This window comes from Cydia splendana, chromosome 3 (genome assembly GCF_910591565.1).
Source record: "Cydia splendana chromosome 3, ilCydSple1.2, whole genome shotgun sequence".
NCBI lineage: Eukaryota > Metazoa > Arthropoda > Insecta > Lepidoptera > Tortricidae > Cydia > Cydia splendana.
Genome location: NC_085962.1, coordinates 27,200,802 through 27,221,477, shown reverse-complemented (window position 1 = coordinate 27,221,477; position 20,676 = coordinate 27,200,802). Strand labels below are relative to the sequence as shown.

General features: G+C 40.8%; 1 protein-coding gene across 1 annotated transcript; it reads left to right on the top strand.

Moving 5' to 3' along the window:
- The first annotated feature begins 6,363 nt into the window (after window positions 1-6,363).
- On the top strand, window positions 6,364-9,951 carry LOC134806759 (uncharacterized). Its single transcript, XM_063780079.1, has one exon. It carries the CDS (start codon window positions 6,364-6,366, stop codon window positions 9,949-9,951), a length of 3,588 nt encoding a protein of 1,195 aa, XP_063636149.1.
- The last annotated feature ends 10,725 nt before the right edge of the window (window positions 9,952-20,676 follow it).

The window sequence follows — 20,676 nt, the reverse complement described above, 5'->3', positions numbered from 1 at the left end:
AGAATACATAGGCATACTCAAACGTCAGCCTGAAACTGCTTTAAAAAAAAATTAATTTCTATTTCCAGGTACATGTTGCAGTTCAAGCTGCTGATATCATGGTGGACAAGAAGTAAAGTTAATAAAGAGTTGTGAATAATAAAACATGTTTTTGTTTACCTACTTTTTTATTATTCAGGAAATATATGCATAGGGGAGATGCGGATAAGACGGGGACGCTAAGGTTAAGGTTAAGGTAGTAAAAAAACGGATTAAAATGGGGTCAGTGTTATTTATTAATCAAATATAAATTACTTATTATAGTTTTATTTGGCACAGCTTTAGACTTGGTAACTAATAATCATATGAAAATTTGAAAATTACAATTATCAAAAATGGAAAATACACCATCTTACCCCACATATGGGATAAGACGGAATACTTAAAATGGGGCAAGATCAGGACTAATTCTCTTCATAGAAATAGTAGATTGTTAACCAAGGGTTGAAAGGCACCCATTTCTGTCGAGGCAGTTTGGCGCTCGAACGCAGTGAGAGTGCCAATAGTCCGAGACGGAAATGGTGCCTTTCACCCAAGTTAAACACTCTACTTTTCATATCGAATGCGAGGAAACCAAACAAGACAAGGCAATTTCGCAAAATCAGTAATTGAAGTACCTAATAAACCTACGGCCATGATTTTTTTCCTTAGGACTTACTTGTAATCGGAGACTTTACATGTGGGAAGATTAATAACCCCTAGCGAAAATCATTTAGATTGCAATATTTACGAAAACACACATTTTTTAACAAACTGCAGTAATTTTCAAATTATTTGTTCATTTTAGTGTGATTTTAGTATGAAAATCAGCGGGATTGCCTCTTACTTTTTAATTTTATACTTTTTCGTTCTAAAAGCCGCAACAGACTACCGGACCGCATTGCGACCTTGGTGCGCCGCACCACGTAATAACATAATAAATGTATTTTAAATATAAATTAATAATATAAGACATTTTAATCTTGTATTTTATTTTATTTTCATGAATATAGTGCTAAATAACTTTAAAAACCAATTTAATATCGTACAAACGTTTAACTGTGGCTGTATAAGATTCTGCCTTTGCTCATTTACGCAAGTGTAAAGCCCCCTCCAGACTATGCGCGTTTGGTTTGGTTCCCGCCTTATGAAATCGAGTATAAATATAATAGATTTCAACGAAAGAAATCAAGAATAATTTGTTTTTAACAATTTACATCATTTTTTATAAAAAAAGGATCAACGTGGGATTAGTAAAATTAAACAATTACCAATTGTTCCAGGCGAGGAAATAAAGACACTATTTTTCCATTTTGTTTCCACCCAGTTGCTCGTGGGACGGGGACGCAGAGGAGTACACCACTTTTCTGCGCTAGAGCATAAACGTATCACTTTCTGCGCACCTTTTAGAACAACAACGACCCACTTTCAGAGCATGAGATATGAAAAAATAATATCAAAACATCCTCCATATCTTCGTCGTCGACTTCAGTACAAGCTGTGTGGGCCCATCGTCCACACTACTGACACCCTACCCAGTTTTCCGAAGAAGGTAAGAATTGTTTTCATTATTGAAATGTCAACAAATTATATCTTCTTGTGGTTTTTTCCTGTTCCCTTCCATTTTCCTTCACCTTTCGCCTTCTTAGTCGTGTTATTATCAACAGCTGGTTTCGTAGGTCGTTTTCTTTCCTCTATTTCGATGACCTGAAATAATAGGATATAATAAGCATAATTGGCATGTTCCTAATATAGTAGCAAATAGTAGTATAGTACAATATCCAAACAATGGTGACAAGCGGGTAGTAAGTACCCACTGGGTGCTAAGTAGTGTCCGACCGAAACATGTTTTTTTGCCGAAACCGAAACCGAAACCGAATGTTCGGCTTTGGCTCTAGTTTCGGCCGAAACCGAAACCGAAACCGAACCTTTTGTAGACTTGTTAAAATCGTTGAAAAAATGTCATAAAACCGCTTTTACACACATATTATGGGGCTGTCAACACCCAATGCCCTTGAAATTGATGTTACTTAAGCAGTTTTTAAATAAAATTACTAGAGTTAGACCAAGATAATTCTGCAACGATTTTGATAACACACGCAGTGCAAGTGTTATTTTAAACGCCAAAACTTCTATGAAATTATGACGTTTAAATAACATTTGCACTAGTTGCACTGCGTATGCTATCAAAATAATTGCAGAATTTTCTTGGTCTAACTCTATTCATTCACCAGTCAAGCCAACATGATTGTAGATACAGGTTGAAACAAAAACGCGAGCGCAGCGAGCGCAAATTTTTTGTTGACAATATCGCAAGGCCGGGTACCGATCTTCACCTGGGCCTAAACGTCCGAAGTGCCCCAGTGAGGCGAACTTTCATGCGAAGTCAAAGCCGTGCTTCAGGCTTCAGGATAAGTAGTTGAGCACAGACTCCAAGCAATGTCCATTGTATTAAAAAGCGAGATATTTCCTTGAGCGCTGGTGCGACTTTCAATCCGAAGGTCGCAAGGTACAAACCCCGGCTTGACGTACTCGTACCAATGAGTTTTTCGGAACTTTTATACTAAATATAATTTTGATATTTACCTACTATTTGCATTTCGGTGAAGGAAAAACATCGTGAGGAAGCCGGACTAGTCCCGATAAGGCCTAGTTTACTCTCTGGGTTCGAAGATCAGTCTGATGGCGGTCGCTTTCTTAAAAACTAGTGCCTAGTGCCTACGACAATTCTTGGGATTAGTTGTCAATTGGACCCCAGGCTCCCATGAGCCGTGCCAAAAATTCCGGGACTACGCGAGGAAGATGATGAGTTTTCTTATTATTCCTTTGCCCAGGCCCAGTAACATGCGACAGTGCTAATCTCATTTACTCCGATACAATTAGACAGTGTGCGCGTTATAGGTATTAACAGCCTCTTAAGTCTGCGTCAACCGTCTAGTGGCGCCCTCATTAGTGGAATTGTGTTTTATAATAAACCAATTAATTTCTGTACCTATACATGAATCAGTATATGTAGGTACATCTTAATAAATATTGCTGTCCTACTTATTCCCCAACTTTTGGTCTTTGTCACATAGTTTAGTTTCATAGTACGAAGTACCATTTCGTAAGTTTCGGCCCGGCCGAAAGGTTCGGCCGTTTTTTGGCCGAAACCGAAACTACAGCCGAAACATGATTTTTTGGCCGAAACTGGCCGAAACCGAAACCGAAACCGAACCTTCGGTCGGACACTAGTGCTAAGCTACCTTTAGCAATGGACGCTTGTAACGATTTTATGAATCTAATCTTCTTACAAATCGAATCAGTTAAAATATATATGATGTAGGTAACTTACATTTGTATTTTTGCTCGCCTGATTTCAGGCAAGTTATGGTTGGAGTTGGATGCTAATATATGGATACATACTCCAATAAAACTAAGTTATATTATATAACTTAGGCAGATTTCTGAAATCAGCATTCACAAATTTATAGCGTAGGTATTTTGAAATTAATGATTTAGGGATTCAAAATAAACGCATTTTCCATTCCAGACGATATTATTTATAGAAACACGTGACACTGACATTGTCGACAGGTGACATTACAATCAATTTTATTGACAATGATAACTATTTTTGAAGTGAAAATTAATAGGGAATATTAGGCAAAGCTCTGCGTAGGTAGCACCTTTGTGGCACATACAGTAAACAAACCACATTGACACATCACACGTCACGTCAATCACATGGCCTACCGCGAAACAAGAAAATCGAAATTTCGTTATCTAATCTCTCTATCACTCTTGCATATTCGAGCGATAAAGAGGTAGATAACTAAATTTCGATTTTCGCGTTTACCGGGAGGCCCTTGTTAACAAACCGCCTTGATGCATCAATGTCTGTTCAATTATGCCATTCGTACCTTTAGAATAGTTGTTGCGTTCACTGTGGCAACACTTTGTCACAGTTAAAATTCAAACATTTAAAAAAAATAAACTGTTGCTCTGTCATACAGTTGACAGAGCCAGTGTGTCAAAAACCTACCACCAGTTCACATCTACTCTCGTTGCTCTCGTTTATTTTCGCACTTTATTCAAAGCACTACTACCATTTAGGACATTAATTCATTAGTATCAGTGTTGTGTACCGGAGGAAGCCGAACTCATCCGTGGAAGGGAAAATCAGAGGTCTAAGTTGGGCGACTGCAGGTAACGATTTTACGCTTCCTCTAGCTTGCGACAGAAAGCCAGAATCACCACCAGCGGTCTTCAACGGTGACCAACGATTTGGCTCCCACAGTCTCCGGATCAAAGGTAACTTCGTCTACACATATACACACTTTAGTTTTAACTTTCATACTATTTATCTCGACTTATCCCAACTTTCTTGCTCCATCGGCCCTAAATTTCACCTTACTCTCGCCCCTTTTTTCGTTAAATACAGTCCACCTTCGCTATCGAACATTTTGGCCTTCGATCCGCATATTTTGATAAAGTACCTATGGTTTGTCGTTTCTCGTTTTGGTACTCATAGTTGCTTAGTCGAAATTGTGTTGTCATCTTTTACATTCAAAATTTAGGGTAGACTTAATAAAAAGTTCGAGGGTAAGCAAGAAAGTTGGTCGTGTAGTGGTGCTTTAATAAAATCATTCGGTCATTTATTTAATTGCGCTGGCAACATTTTTCATAATTGTCAAGTGTCAACTGTCAGCTGTCTGTCATTGAACTCATTGAAGTTGTGGAAAGTGAATTGCAGTTTGTTTTGAACATTTTTTTGTGTAATTACTGCAATTTTTGTGTAGTGTTGTGTTTATTAATATGGGAGGTGGTGATAAGTCTGTAGAGAAAGATGATGCTGGTGTAGACACGGTGATGATTGCTCGTGATTATCAGGTAATGAGAATAGAGTATTTGCAAATGTTGTCGGATGCTGAATTAGCTTTGTGTGACGAGAGTGAATTGTGTACAATTGCGAAAAACTTTCATGAAGCTCAAATAAAGCTTTTAAGTACTGCTCCGCGAAGCGAGCACCGCGAGATTTGTTCCCATACCGCGATGTTCGACTCGAAGGTTAGGGCAGTGAGATCGCGTTTGCAGAATAGGAAGCAGGCTTTTGCTGCGGCTTCCGGGGTGTCGGGGACGCCGCAGCCGGTCTTGCCGAAGTTGCCGAAGTTACAAATTAAAGCTTTCGATGGGAAAATTGAAAACTGGGTAACGTTCATACAGTTGTTCAATTCTTTAGTAGATAAGCGAACAGACATTGCCCCTGTTGAAAAATTACACTATTTACTGTCGAGTGTGCAGAATGAGGCATATGACCTTATAAAAAATTATCCTGTCACCGATGACAATTATAAGGTAGCATATGAGGCGCTGTACAAGCAATATAATAAAATTAGATTAATTGCTACAACTTATTATGACAAGCTTGTTCAGTGTGAACCTGTGAAGGCATCCCGGGCTAGTGACTTACAGCGGGTTCATCGGGTTTTCACTGAAAATCTGTCCATTTTGAAAGGTTTCGACTTGCCGGATAAGAATTTCTTACTCATTCAATTACTGTGGTCAAAGCTGGATAGGGGCACGAAGGAGCAGTTTGAATTAGAGCATAACTCAGATGATATCCCGGAGTTCAGTAAATTGCAGGATTTTGTTGAAAAAAGATACCGGGCGCTAGATGCTGCAGGGTCAACAGGCTTTGTTGCTAGTACTCCTCAGCCTAGTAGTAGTAAGTCTTCTAGTAAGCCAAAGATGGCCTTGGTGGTCACTGCTCCAACGTGTGTAGTCTGTAAGCAGGCTCATAGCCTTGTATCTTGTCCAACTTTTCTAAAATATGACCCCGCTGATCGGTTTAAATGTGTAAAAGAAAATAAGTTGTGTATTCTATGTTTGTCGGGGTCTCATTCTGTCAAGTCCTGCAAGTCAAAGCAGCGGTGTGAGCAGTGTCGTTTCTCCCACCATACGCTGTTACATTTCAATAATGCAAATGTGCCTGCCTCCCCGGCTGTGGATGTAAATAGCTCGAAGCATCCGTCTGACACATCTAATCCGCTGGTAATGGTGGCAAGTAATGTTGCGGCCTCTTCTTTGTTTGCAACTGCCAAGGTTTTGGTGAAGAATGCCCATGGCGGCTTGGTAGAGGTAAGGGCTTTGCTCGACTGTGCTAGTGCTTGCAATTTTGTAAGCGAGGCATGTGCAAAGAAGCTTGGTCTCCGGGCAGAATATGGAAAGCATGCCGTGACTGGTATTGGTGAAGTGGTGTCTAGGCCCGGTGGCACATTGTCATGTACCGTCTCATCCAGGCTTGGAAATTCTGATAACGCTATTTCAGTAGAGGCTTATTTGTTGCCAAAAATTTGTCCAGAAATGCCAACGGATCATGTTGATGTCTCATCATGGCGCCATATCAGGGGCTTAGAGTTGGCTGACCCTCATTGGCACATTCCAGGACCTGTTGACTTGCTCCTGAACGTTAACATTCTCGCTTCTTCGTTGCGCCCTGGGTTAACCCATGGGGCCCCTGGCCAGGCGACTGCCCTCAACACCATTTTCGGGTGGATTTTGATGGGTGACGCAGGCGACTGTGCTACGGACATTTGTCGTCCTCGGTTCCGTGGTAACAATTGTCAACTGGTCGTGGGCAGGTTATCGATTGACGACTCTATTAAGAGGTTTTGGGAGTTGGAAGATGTCAGCTCTCCGAACACCGTCATTTTGTCGAAGGAGGATCAGCTGTGCGAAGAATATTTTCTCGCTAACTTTCGTCGCACAGAAGAAGGTAGATTTGTCGTTCCTCTACCTTTCGCTGACCATTCCAATAAACCCACCTTTTCGGGCTCTCGAGCCATCGCTCTCAAGAGATTTTCGTCGCTGGAGCGGAAGTTACTGAGTAACTCCGACTTCTATAGAAACTATGTAGCCTTTATGAAGGACTACGAAAGCTGTCGCCACCTTGAGGAGTGTGACCCTCCGGGGGTGGATGTGGGGAAGTTCTTCTACATTCCCCACCATGGAGTATTGAGGCCCTCGTCAACCAGTACTCCTCTCCGGGTCGTTTTTGACGCCAGTGCCAAGGACAGCCGAGGCATCTCGCTAAATGATGCGCTACTGCCAGGCCAGAAGCTGCAAAACAACATTTTCCACTTGCTCCTTCGTTTTCGGTGGCATAATGTTGTATTCACGGCCGACGTCAAGCAAATGTATAGACAAATTTTAGTGTCCCCGGAAGATGCTGAATATCAGCGTATCCTGTGGCGTCCGTCTGTCAATGAGCCTGTCCGGGACTATCGGCTGCTGACCGTTACTTACGGCGTTTCGTCCGCTCCTTACCAAGCTCTCCGCACCATTGCCCAGTTGGCGAGGGAATCAAGGGAAGAATATCCTTCTGGTTCAGCAGTTTTAGACCGCGACATCTATGTCGACGACGTGGTATCTGGAGCGCATTCTGTCGAACAAGCACGGAAGCTTCGTTCGGAGTTGTCGACGATATTAGCTTCTGGCGGTTTCCATTTGCGGAAGTGGACGTCGAACCACCAGGAGTTCTTCGACGGTGTCCCCTCCTCAGACTTGTATTCTGAGGACTTTCGGGAGTTCAACTCCATTGGGGACATCTCTCTAAAAATTCTTGGCCTCTCGTGGTTACCTCAGGCGGACGACTTCACCTTTCAAGTCGCTGTCGAAGATCGTCGGTGCACTAAACGTACCATCCTCTCAGAGATTGCTCGGATCTTTGACCCTCTGGGCCTGCTCTCACCTGTGACATTCTTCGCGAAGTACCTCATGCAGCTGCTGTGGGTCTCAGGTGTCTCATGGGACGACGACGCGCCAGAGAACCTTGCATCCGAATGGCGAGAGTACAAAGCGCAGCTGCCCTCTCTGAAGTCTGTGTCGGTCCCGCGTCGTATGGTCAAGGACTTCGTTTCGCTCGAAGTTCACGGGTTCTGCGATGCCTCAGAGCGAGGGTTTTGCGCGGTGGTTTACGTCCGAACGACAGGCGAGGACGGAACGCAGTACGTCCAGTTGGTCTGTGGTAAATCGAGAGTGGCACCCCTGCGTAAGTTGTCGATACCGCGTCTGGAGTTGCTGGCCGCGGTACTGCTTGCAGACCTGGTGGAGTCGGTCGCAACAGCTCTGGAGCCTCTCCACAAAATCGATAAGGTACAGGCGTGGTCTGACTCTAGCGTTGCGTTGACTTGGATAAAGTCTTGCCCTTCAAAGTGGAAAACTTTCGTGGCTAACCGCGTGAGCCACATTCAGGAAATTATTCCTCCCGATTGTTGGCGACACGTGAGGACTGGCGACAACCCAGCCGACTGTGGGTCGCGGGGGCTCTTGCCGGACGACCTGGTCCACCATAGTAACTGGTGGAAGGGTCCATCTTGGCTCGTGCTGGACAAGCCTGACTGGCCTAAGTCAACGTTGTTAGTCGACGTGGATGTTCTACATGAAGAGCGTAAGGTGACAGTCCTCACTGTCTCAGTGCAGGAGACGTGGACAGACAACCTTATGACTAAGTTCTCGGCACTGACGACACTCCAACGTGTCCTTGCCTATTGTTTTCGTTTCGTGCACAACGTGAGAAATCGAAAGACGCCCAACAACTTGTTGGACGGCCCTTTAACACCCCTGGAGATTAAACAGGCGCTCATGTTCCTCGTGCGTTCTGTTCAACAACACCACTTTGCTTCGGAGATCGAGAAAGTGAAAAACAATCTTTTGAACTCTCTCCCGAAGGCATTTAAGAAATTGTCTCCATTCCTCGATGACGCGGGTCTCTTGAGGGTGGGCGGACGCCTGTCGCGAGCTTCTCTCGAATTCGATGTTAAACATCCCCTGTTGCTACCTCGCGACGATCGTCTTACCTCCCTCTTGATCGACGAGTACCATAAGCGTTTCATGCACCCAGGCGTCCAAACGCTTCATAATTTGCTGGCGCAGCATTTCTGGATACTGTCCCCAAAGCGAGCTATCCACGCAGTCACGTCAAAATGCATGAAATGCTTCCGTGTTCGACCACTCGGTGCTCCTGCGCCGTTCATGGGCGACTTGCCGTCTTATCGGGTAGCCCAGCTCAAAGCGTTCTTGAGTGCTGCTGTCGACTTCGGTGGACCTTTTGACATAGCTCTGGGTCGCGGGCGAGGCAATAAGACCTACAAGGGTTACATTTGCGTTTTCGTGTGCACCTCGACGAAGGCTGTACACACGGAGCTCGTCACTGAGCTGTCCTCAGACGCGTTTCTCGCCGCGCTTCGCCGCTTCGTCGCGCGTCGTGGTCGGTGTAATCGGTTGGTGTCCGACCAGGGGAAGAATTTTGTCGGTGCGAGCAATATTCTGCAACGTCTCGTAGGAGATGCTGCTACGCATAGCGAGATTAAATTCGAGTTTAATCCGCCAGGCAGCCCTCACTTCTCAGGTCTCGCTGAGGCCGGTATCAAGGCTGTCAAAACACATTTAGCTCGAGTCATCGGTAGCCAGAGGTTGACGTACGAGGAGTTCCTAACAATCTTGACTCAGGTTGAGGCTCTTCTTAATTCAAGACCCCTGACTCCTCTTAGTACCGATCCTAATGACTTATCGGCCCTCACTCCGGGCCATTTTCTCACGACGGAGCCCTTATCTGTCGTACCCGAGGAAGATCTCTCGGATGTTCGGCTGGGCCCACTTCAACGGTGGAAGTTGCTGCAGAAAATGCACCAAGACTTTTGGACCAAGTGGTCAAAAGAATACATGCATACTCTGCAGCAGCGAATGAAGTGGCACGACAAACAAACCGACGTCCAAATCGGTACTCTCGTGCTCGTAGTCAACGAGCAGACAGGGCCCATGAAGTGGCCTCTGGGTCGCATTGTCGACACTCATCCCGGGTCCGACGGGATTTGTCGTGTGGTGACGGTGCGCACAGCTACCGGACTGTACAAACGACCCGTGGTCAAGCTGTGCCCCTTACCCGTTTAATCGCTCTTCGAGCGCTACCATTGTATCGTCTATTTTTGTATAGTCTTAGTATTATTTTTTCTAAGTTTACTTCTATCGTCTTTGTTTTCGTCTAGTCAAAATACTAGTGTATTTTGGTGGGCGGAATGTTCAATTATGCCATTCGTACCTTTAGAATAGTTGTTGCGTTCACTGTGGCAACACTTTGTCACAGTTAAAATTCAAACATTTAAAAAAAATAAACTGTTGCTCTGTCATACAGTTGACAGAGCCAGTGTGTCAAAAACCTACCACCAGTTCACATCTACTCTCGTTGCTCTCGTTTATTTTCGCACTTTATTCAAAGCACTACTACCATTTAGGACATTAATTCATTAGTATCAGTGTTGTGTACCGGAGGAAGCCGAACTCATCCGTGGAAGGGAAAATCAGAGGTCTAAGTTGGGCGACTGCAGGTAACGATTTTACGCTTCCTCTAGCTTGCGACAGAAAGCCAGAATCACCACCAGCGGTCTTCAACGGTGACCAACGATTTGGCTCCCACAGTCTCCGGATCAAAGGTAACTTCGTCTACACATATACACACTTTAGTTTTAACTTTCATACTATTTATCTCGACTTATCCCAACTTTCTTGCTCCATCGGCCCTAAATTTCACCTTACTCTCGCCCCTTTTTTCGTTAAATACAGTCCACCTTCGCTATCGAACAATGTCATATTTTATTGTCTGTGAAACTTGTCAAAAAACTTGTTAAGGCCTAATATGTATAAGTTACTCTATGCTTTTACTCTATGTTTAGTGCTGCACTCTGGCGGCAGAATATTGCAGTAATATCCCCTATTGTTTAAAATTCGAATAGAAATTGTAAAGTTACCTTGCAGACCTCGCATCTAAATATATGATATTTTGAGTTTTATTCACCAGTACTAGAGTTCACTTTTATTAGCGATTTCATCAAGATGTAGCTTTATTGAATTATATTTGAGTGATATAAAGTTAGAATGTAACTGTGAGATCCTCGTATTTCAACCCGTTCAAGATTAGAACATTGAGCTTTATTGCTTAATATAAAAGTCCAGTTTTAAATAATTGACCTGATTATGATACGTTATGACTAAAGTTCTTTGGTGAATAACATTGTCCGTGACACATGACGTCAGCGTTACGTTACGTTACGTTACGTTACGTTACGTTACGTTACGTTACGAGTTTATCATTTTTACCCCACCTCAAAAAGTGCTCAGCGCCGCTAAAGTAGTTTTCACTTCAAAAAGGACATACAACCGAATTGATAACCTCCTCCTTTTAGATTTGGAAGTCGGTTAAAAATAATTGAAGAAGCATAAAATAATTGAAGATTCATAATTTGAATTTGGAACCGAAAGTCTATACCCGAACTCAAAATTCAAACTTGTGTGGCTTCCCTGTCATCCAAATGGTGTTGGACAACAGAATGAGAGAGAAACAATCCATGTATCTAGTTCTTTGCTATTTGAATCTAATATTGGGGTTCCTTATCTCAGGAGGTAATAACGGAAGCTTAATATAAGATCAATTTATCGTCAGAGATAGAGCACAAAGCTTTTTCTCAGGAACGGATTGGGGGATCAACTTGAAGTGTGACTTCATGCGGGTAAGGTATTAAAATATTAAAGTTCCAGGTCATTCCAGGACGGTGATCAAAAAATCTTGGAATTCGACACTGTCAAATTGTTGTTAGGTCACGAAAAAAGTGACATACTTATATTTTAATACTTACTTAAAAAATCTACACGGAAGGTACCTATTTCCCGTTGACATAGAATCATAAAGTTATGCAAAGAAGCAACAAAGTCTTAAGATAAAAGAAGAAATCCAAATCCAAAACCCTTAAAAGTACCTGAAACGGGTGATTTAGAGGTCACTGTAGGTATTTATGTATGTATGTATGCGTGTATGCGTGTCTGTGATGCCAAAACGGCTGGACACATTCCAATAAACGGGTAGCATGGAAACCCACAAATACTTTTTAGGGTTCCGTACCCAAAGGGTAAAACGGGACCCTATTACTAAGACTCCGCTGTTCGTCCGTCTGTTTGTCACCAGGCTGTATCTCACGAACCGTGATAGCTAGACAGTTTTCACAGATGATGTATTTCTGTTGCCGCTATAACAACAAATACTAAAAAGTACGGAACCCTCGGTGGGCGAGTCCGACTCGCACTTGTCCGGTTTTTACTATTATGGTTATGACTATTTTGCCCGCAAGAAGTTCGGCATCTTCTAGTCTAATAAAAACCGGCCATGAGCATGTCAGACCATGCTCAGTATAGGGTACTATAGCTTACACCTCTCTACCAAATTTTATTATTGTAGTGCTTATAGTTTCCGAGTAAATCGACTGTGACATACGGGCGGACGGACGGACATAACGAAAATACAGTTCCGCTCCGTTTTTGCCATTTTGGTTACGGAACCCTAAAAAGACATTGTGATTTGTGATTAATTTATTTTTATTTTTATGCAATTTAGTCAATATGCATATCACGTTGTAGTGGCACGGAACCTTCCTTGTACAAATCCAAATCGCACTTCATCGCCTTGTTTTCCCGCAAAATTAAATATGCACGAAAAAGTTTTCATATCAATATTTTTATAAGATACTTAATAGAATATAACCTTACAAAATACTACTGACATAATAGTCACGAATAAAAAAGAAATGAGAAGTTGTCACGTTGACACAATAATATTAAGATTGTCAATCATTATAAACAAACAGCAGAATTATTTTTGTATTTTCGTACATGTTAAAGTGTTGCGAATTATATTATGTTGCCGACTCAAAACGTAATATTTAATCATGCTTAACTCCTACAGGTTTGATTTCTATTCATGTATTTTTTATTTTGACATCTTGAGTCAAAACACGATTCACAGGTCAAGTTGATTTGGTTTGGTCTAACCGACGACGTGCACAGTAGTTGTTTAATATTAATTTTTTAGCACTTTTTCGTCCAAAAATTAAAAAAGTAAAAGTTTATGCAACTCTCCAGCATGAGACGAATCTAATGACATATCATTTATCAAAATTGGATCATAACTGGAGATCTGATGGGATGTAAGTACAAAAATCGGCTTCGCGTAATATATATAAGGATAATACAATATCCATACAATGGTGTCAAGCGGGTATAAAGTACCCACTGGGTGTTAAGCTACCTTTAGAAATGTACGCTTGTAACGATTTTATGAATCTAATCTTCTTACAAATCGAATCAGTTAAAATATATATGATGTAGATAACTTACATTTGTATTTTTGCTCCCCTGATTTCAGCCAAGTTATGGTTGGAGTTGGATGCTATATGGATACATACTCCAATAAAACTAAGTTATATTATATAACTTAGGCAGATTTCTGGAATCAGCTTTCACAAATTTATAGCGTAGGTATTTTGAAATTAATGATTCAAAGTAAGTAAGGGATTCAAAATAAACGTGTTTTCCATTCCAGACGATATTATTTATAGAAACACGTGACACTGACATTGTCGACAGGTGACATTACAATCAATTGAGAATGACAACTATTTTTGAAGTAAAAATTAATTGTTTAAAATTCGAATAGAAATTGTAAAGTTACCTTGCAGACCTCGCATCTAAATATATTTAGTCATGATATTTTGAGTTTTATTTACCAGTAATAGAGTTCACTTTTATTAGCGATTTCATCAAGATGTAGCTATATCGAATTAAATTTGAGCGATATAAAGTTAGAATGTAATTGTGAGATCCTCATATTTCAGCCCGTACAAGATTAGAACATTGAGCTTTATTGCTTAATATAAAAGTCCAGTTTTAAATAATTGACCTGATTATGATAAGTTATGACTAAAGTTCTTTGGTGAATAACATTGTCCGTGACACATGACGTCAGCGTTACGTTACGTTACGCGTAACGTAACGGAGTTTATCATTTTTTTCCCACCTCAAAAAGTGCTCAGCGCCGCTAAAGAAGTTTTCACTTCAAAAAATTTCAGCCTACCCCTCTCAACCCCCTAAATTTCCCCCTTTAATCATAGTCTAATAAAACATGGTCTTCCATTCCCAGAGTGACACGGGGCTACGTCACAACAACATGGCCGCTATATATAGCGCTATCGCATATTATCATATAGCGCTGTCGCATGATGACGTAAGCCCGTGTCAGTTAGGTGACCTAGAAAAGACGGGAATGGAGTACCAGGCGGAGTATATTATTATACCATGCCTTTAATAAGAAATAAGCCGTTTTGACTTTTTTACAATATGAGTGGTGGTAATTGCTATAAGTGTTCTAAATTTTAGGTATCTACGTCAAACGGTCATAAGTGTTCCGTGAACAAAGTTTTGTACGGAACACTTAAAATGTTGAGTTTCAGTTCTAAGTATGGAGAACCCCCAAAATGTATTGTTTTTTTTTTCTATTTTTGTGTGAAAATCTTAACGCGGTTCACAGAATACATCTACTTACCAGGTTTCAACAGTATAGTTCTTATAGTTTCGGAAAAAAGTGGCTGTGACATACGGACGTACAGACAGACAGACATGAGGAATCCATAAGGGTTCCGTTTTGTGCCATTTGGCTACGGAACCCTAAAAAGGTCAAGCGAAGGGCCATTAATACAGTAATTTCATACCTTTCGCGTTTGCGTTAAATCCGGTAGTTCTGATTTTGTGCAGATGTGTTAATGATGTTGGTCCAATTAATAATCCAAGTTGGAGACCTCGAGCTCCGAACGCAACTTTGTCAAAAATCGAAGAAACTACGAAAGTTTAAGAGATTTTTAAGATCTGGGCGATTATAATCCTAAAGGACTAGTTTTGGACAGTACCTTCTCAGGACGTTTTATGTAGACTAAATTTGCTACAATACGAGACTAGAATTGTCTCTGTAGATAAATTAGTAGTTTCCGAATAAAACCTTTCAAAATTTATATTTATTTTGAAATTGTATTCGTAGTGAATAGAATCAGGCGTTACTTTGCGGAAATCCATACTAATTAAAACCAAAATATTACTTTGCTAATCCGCGAAAAGATAACGTGCTAGTCAATCAGTGCTAACCCGTTATACTTACTTGCGTATTTTTACATGCAATTAATAATTAATTAATTATTTAAGTGTATGTGGGGAAAACGGGCCGTAGTTTCACCACTAGGTATAAAGAGCATGTTGCGTCATATAGACATAACCATCCAGAGAAGTCCAATTTTGCAAAGCACTTATTAGATACAGGTCACACTTTATCTGAGAATCATTCTTTTGATATTTTACATGTTTGCGAAAAGGGATTGCGTTTGGGTGTTCTGGAACAACTGGAAATAATTAGGTACAACAATAGGGGCATGATTCTTAACGAACAATTGAATGTTGCGTCATCGCCGTTATTACGAATTTTTCCATCTCACTCACACTTGCACGGTAGGGGGAGTGGTCAAGGTATAAATATGGCCGACCATTCTAGACAGGTCATTCCGTTGCCGGGCGTCAGACCGTCAACAACTCCTGAGGATGCCTCGTAGAGAGGCGAAACACGTGTCGAGGTTTATTCTTTTGGTGGTGGTTTGTTATATTTATTTGCTGTATTTATTTTTGCGGTGGGAGGGTGGGAATATTAATTGCATGTAAAAATACGCAAGTAAGTATAACGGGTTAGCACTGATTGACTAGCACGTTATCTTTTCGCGGATTAGCAAAGTAATATTTTGGTTTTAATTTTTTATTGTATTCGTAGGGTAAGTGCAGTGAGTATGCACTTTTGTCTCAGGCGATGCAGCTTAGTACGATTGTTCCTAAGGTGATTTGGCCACATAGCTCGAGATCGTACCGTGCCTACCACCCAAAAAGGGAGGCGCAAGGGTCGGATCACCAGGTCCAATCTATGCTATATATCTTCCTGCTCTTAGGAACTAGGGCAAGTAATATATCATTTTCATATAATCTAGGGATTCTTTATTCTATAAAGTATCACTTTAAAGCAGGCAGTCATACATTTTTTTTGGAAAAATATGTAGCGGATTGTGTTACGATTGTGAAACTCCAGTAGAAATGAGACCAAAGATCTTTTTAGGAAAGTGAAAGAACTCACCAGATCACGCACAGTCAAACCGTGTTCTATAGCGGATGAGAGTGGGAACGTTCTTACAGAGATGGACCAAGTATTGAATCGCTGGAGGAGGTATTGCGCTGAGCTATATAACACTGACCAACCTATGCAAGAAACGACTCAACACCTGTCACAGGAGGAGCCTAATATCTTAATGTCAGAGATTGAATTAGCCATAAAAACTTTGAAACCCGGAAAGTCGCCTGGCAAAGACGGTATCCCTGCAGAACTGCTTAAAAACATGGGCCCCAGAGCCACGCATCTCATTCACGACATCTGCAATGCAGTCTGGAAGACCAGAAGATGGCCCGTCGGTCGCATGGACGGAATCAGTATTCGTCCCTCTGCACAAAAAAGGTTCTACAAAGGAATGCAGCAATTATAGAACCTTGGCACTCATTCCTCATGTCAGTAAGATACTACTGTATATAATAAATTTAAGGCTTAAGAGCTTTCTAAATTTTCAAATTCCAGAGGAATAGGCGGGATTCGTCAAAGGGATGGGGACGAGAGACCAAATCCTAAATGACCGACAAATCATTGAGAAAAGTCGTGAATTCAATAGTCCGGTGACTGGTGGTTCTTTGTTTTATACACTACAGTAAGTGATAAAAACATCTGGGTCGGGGTGGCCGGCCCGCGCAATCGGCGTCACTAACATTAAATTCTCGCAACGAAGAGTCGCAAGACAGCACAGTTCATTGACGTGTCTTATGTGAACGTTTCAGTCTAACACGATGCCGAAGCATCGATGGAAGCCGCACAGGCGCAGACTGCTCTCCTTCCGTTTGTTCTCGTAATAAAGGGGCGGCAGACGCGCGCCAGACACTAGGTCACGGGGACGACGCTCTCGGCTGTCACAGATTCCCATGCCCTTGACACGAACCGTGGGGTTGACTTGGGGTTAACGGTAGGTATTATTAATTTGAATGCCGAGAAGGGAAGGGTCGACTGTACGTCAGTAGTCAAGTCAGGTTAATAGTTGTACGGTTTTAAAATGTTGGAAATATTGGAATACACTTCAGAGATTAGCTGCCGATGAATGGCATTATTATTTTATGTTAAACCTAACTGCTAATTACGTGTGCAAAATAAAAAGCAATAGCAAAAAAAAATCCATACAGATAACAACTTTATTGCTTAAAGAATAGAAGTAGAATTACAATAGCAAGAACTTTTGGAATTTTGAGCCGTGGTCGCCCAGGTGGGCCAGGTGTTTGCGTATGTTTCATTTTTAATTTCCAAAAGGTTCTATTTCAAGTACTTGCTTTTGTCAAAGCTTTCAAGCGGTAAACATGTTATCTGTTTAGAATCTTCTGTAGTCATTGCATTTCATTTTGCACAGGTATTAGCGGTTTGGTTTAACAAAAGATAACAATGCCATTCATCGTCTTTTGGATTGGATCTTTTACCTGTAACTACGTCCAACTAAGGATAGGAGTGAGACGAGTAGTAGTAATGACTTCCAGTTATTCGACAGCAGAATTCTGTTGAGGTGTCCGGACGGGGGTGCGGGGAAGTGTCAACGCGTTGCTGCTGATGGTGGTATCCGGTAAGCGGATAAAGCTCGGCCGGTCCAGTTGCTCGATATATATCAGATATTTGAGGATCCTTCGCTCTATGAGCGGCAAGCGTCACAGGGAGCGGTCGCTGCGAGCGTCGTCGGTGACGAGTCAAAATGTGTTTTTAGTGCAAAATGTTCGATTTTGAAAGGTAAGTATATTGTATGTTATTTTGTCATAGTAATTATCTCGAATTTTAATTCAAGATGCTTCTATTGCTTATTAAAGTATCTTCCTTTTACAACGCATTTCTTTTAAAACAACCCCACGGTTATTTTTATTTAATTCTTAATTTCTTTAACTGACTGAATGGGCAAAGTGGATCGGGCAAAGCGGATAGCGTGTTCACTTTGAATTTATTAGGTAAATTTTTTTATGAATTTTTTTTGTTACAGATGGTTTATAATTATAAAAAAAGATCGATCATGGCTCCTGGCTAACATACGTCATGGAAATGGCTATCAAAACGTGGATTAGCTGTGTTAAAATGTCTTCAGAGATGCCGTGAAGACTTATGCTTATGAAATTAGTGAAAATATATCAAAAGTTACTTGTGACAGATTTTTCTAATTAATATTATTGAAATGATCTTATGTTGATTAATTTTCACTTAGTTATTAAGTTCAATAAGATTTTATGGGTGATATTTGCTTTGCCCGGAGGCCTCTTTCACTTCGCCCGGCACCCTTCTTCTTCTTCTTCTTTTACGTTTTGTTCAAAATTGCAGCAATTATTACACATTGGAGGCTAGTGTTGTTTTAAATTAAAAGTTTATTAAATAAAGACTTATTATTGACACTTCTTTCATTTCTTCCTTGTTAAATTTTTCTGTTGTGTCAAGTCAAAGCTTAAGGTGTTCATTATACCCGGACTTCCCCTACCCATGGCACAAGCTATGTTTAGTTTGGGGCTAGGTCGACTTGTGTAAGATGTCCCCAATATTTATATTTATTATATTTATATTTATGTATAATGTATACAGAATGGCAAATTAAGGTAAGGCAAGGTTTCCTCATGTTGGCCGGTGGAATTGACTTTTAGGTGATGATTTTGAATGATAAATATTTATTGTCCATTCATTTGGATTTCGTTTATACCTAATGTTTTACAGTTTGTACTTTCCTCGCATCGGTGGGGTGGAAATATTAGTGTTTCACTCGGGAGCAAAGTACCTATGCTTAAACTCTCAAAATATGCGGTATAGATATCACAATGTTTACCGCACATAGTACGCGACATGCAGCGACCTCTAAAGCGCATAGTCTGGGAGTAAACTTGGATATAATAAGAAAAACCGCTGGATGGAGCGGGTCTTCAGTTATATTCGGTAAATTTTATAACAGATGTATTAGAGAGACCGATAATTCAACATTTGCCAAAACTATTATGTCTAATGTAAGTATTATAATTAATCGGGTTAATACTTTGGTAACCATTCAATGTTAACAGACAATTTGTTTTTGGTTAAAATATTAAATTTATTTGTTTATTATTAACTTGGTTTATTTATTTTATTTGATATTTCACTATTCCTCGCAAGGTCTACATTGTGTTTATTTCTAATCTAGAAGACGAAGCAAAGAGGATAATTTTAATGAATAAACGAATTTACCATAAGTGAAGTTCTATCATAATTATCCGAGTTGCTTCGTCGAATAGATTAGAATCCCGCCCTCCCTTTTATACTTGACCCTATTGTGAAAAATCTTCAATAAATAAACATAAATAGTGATAGGTATAAACTACCTATGTATATGCATACATAGACGTATGCACATGATATTTTGAGTTTTATTCACCAGTACTAGAGTTCACTTTTATTAGCGATGTCATCAAGGTGTAGCTCACCGTGAGACGTAGCGACCCGTCTCGCTTCAACACGGGCACAATGGGGGATGCTATAACGAATGTTCAACCGGTTTTAATATGCCTACGCTAACCAGCCGGTCCAACTCCTTATCAATCTTATCGCGTAAAGCAGCGGTCGGCAACCAGCGGCCCGCGGGCCGCTTGCGGCCCGCGAACCTCTCACTCGTGGCCCGCGAGCCTCCCTGACTATTTTGTATGTAATATTGACAAACGACAATATCTGATAAAGTCATAAATACTAACAAAGTGCGGCCCGCGTCCACTTCGTTAACTGCTATGTGGCCCTTGGCTGCTAAAAGGTTGCCGACCGCTGGCGTAAAGCAAAAGCCACTGGTCGCGCTATAAAAAAAACCGGTTGATGATCATTCATTAATTTGAGTTTTACTTTATATTTATTAAACTTTCCCAGCTTGTTTGTTCACAAAAGTTAACCTGTACCAATTCCAAATTATTTTGCGATATAAAATCCCTACCTAACAAGGGCTCTGCCCCGCCGCGAATCACGTGCACATTTAATACGTTGGTTTTGCCTGCATACGTAAATGGTAACCGCACGATCCCTAAACAATGCATTTTACCACCCGAATAAGATACCAAACGCTTATGGGTTTTAGACAATGCTGTAACGTAGTACATTTTTCTAAATTTATATTAAGTATTATTGAGATGATTCATAATTAAAAGAAAAATACCTTTTCTTATTTCAACGTTTTTAACAGTGTCCGAAACGAACTATATTAAGTAATTGCACTTCTTTGCATAATCTGTTGCATTCAGATGCACCTCTAGATGCTTATCTGTTGTCGGGGTTGTCATACGAGTAAAAATAATTAAAACTTGAGATATTTATATTGTCACTCCAGGAAAACTTTGTATGATTTAGGTATGTTTTTCAGGTAAAAAATAATTTTGATATAAAACAAAACATAGAAATTACAGACTTACAAAGTGGCTCTGGAATGAAACAATATTAGATTTAATGATAAAAATATATTTCTGAGGCTCAGGAGTGAAATTGTCCAAACAATTCAGACAGAATTTTCGAAGGATTTGTGTCTTCAAGGGACTGCCACCCCACTTTTGTTAGGCCCTCAGGGACCTCCATATTGGAGGAGTTCATTCGAGAATGATTTGCACATTTGATTTGGGAACCCCTCTGGAGACACTCGCTCGCAAGAGCACAAT

Coding starts and splice junctions, on each gene's coding strand:
- LOC134806759 (XM_063780079.1), top strand. CDS start 6,364: ATGCCAACGGATCATGTTGATGTCTCATCATGGCGCCATATCAGGGGC.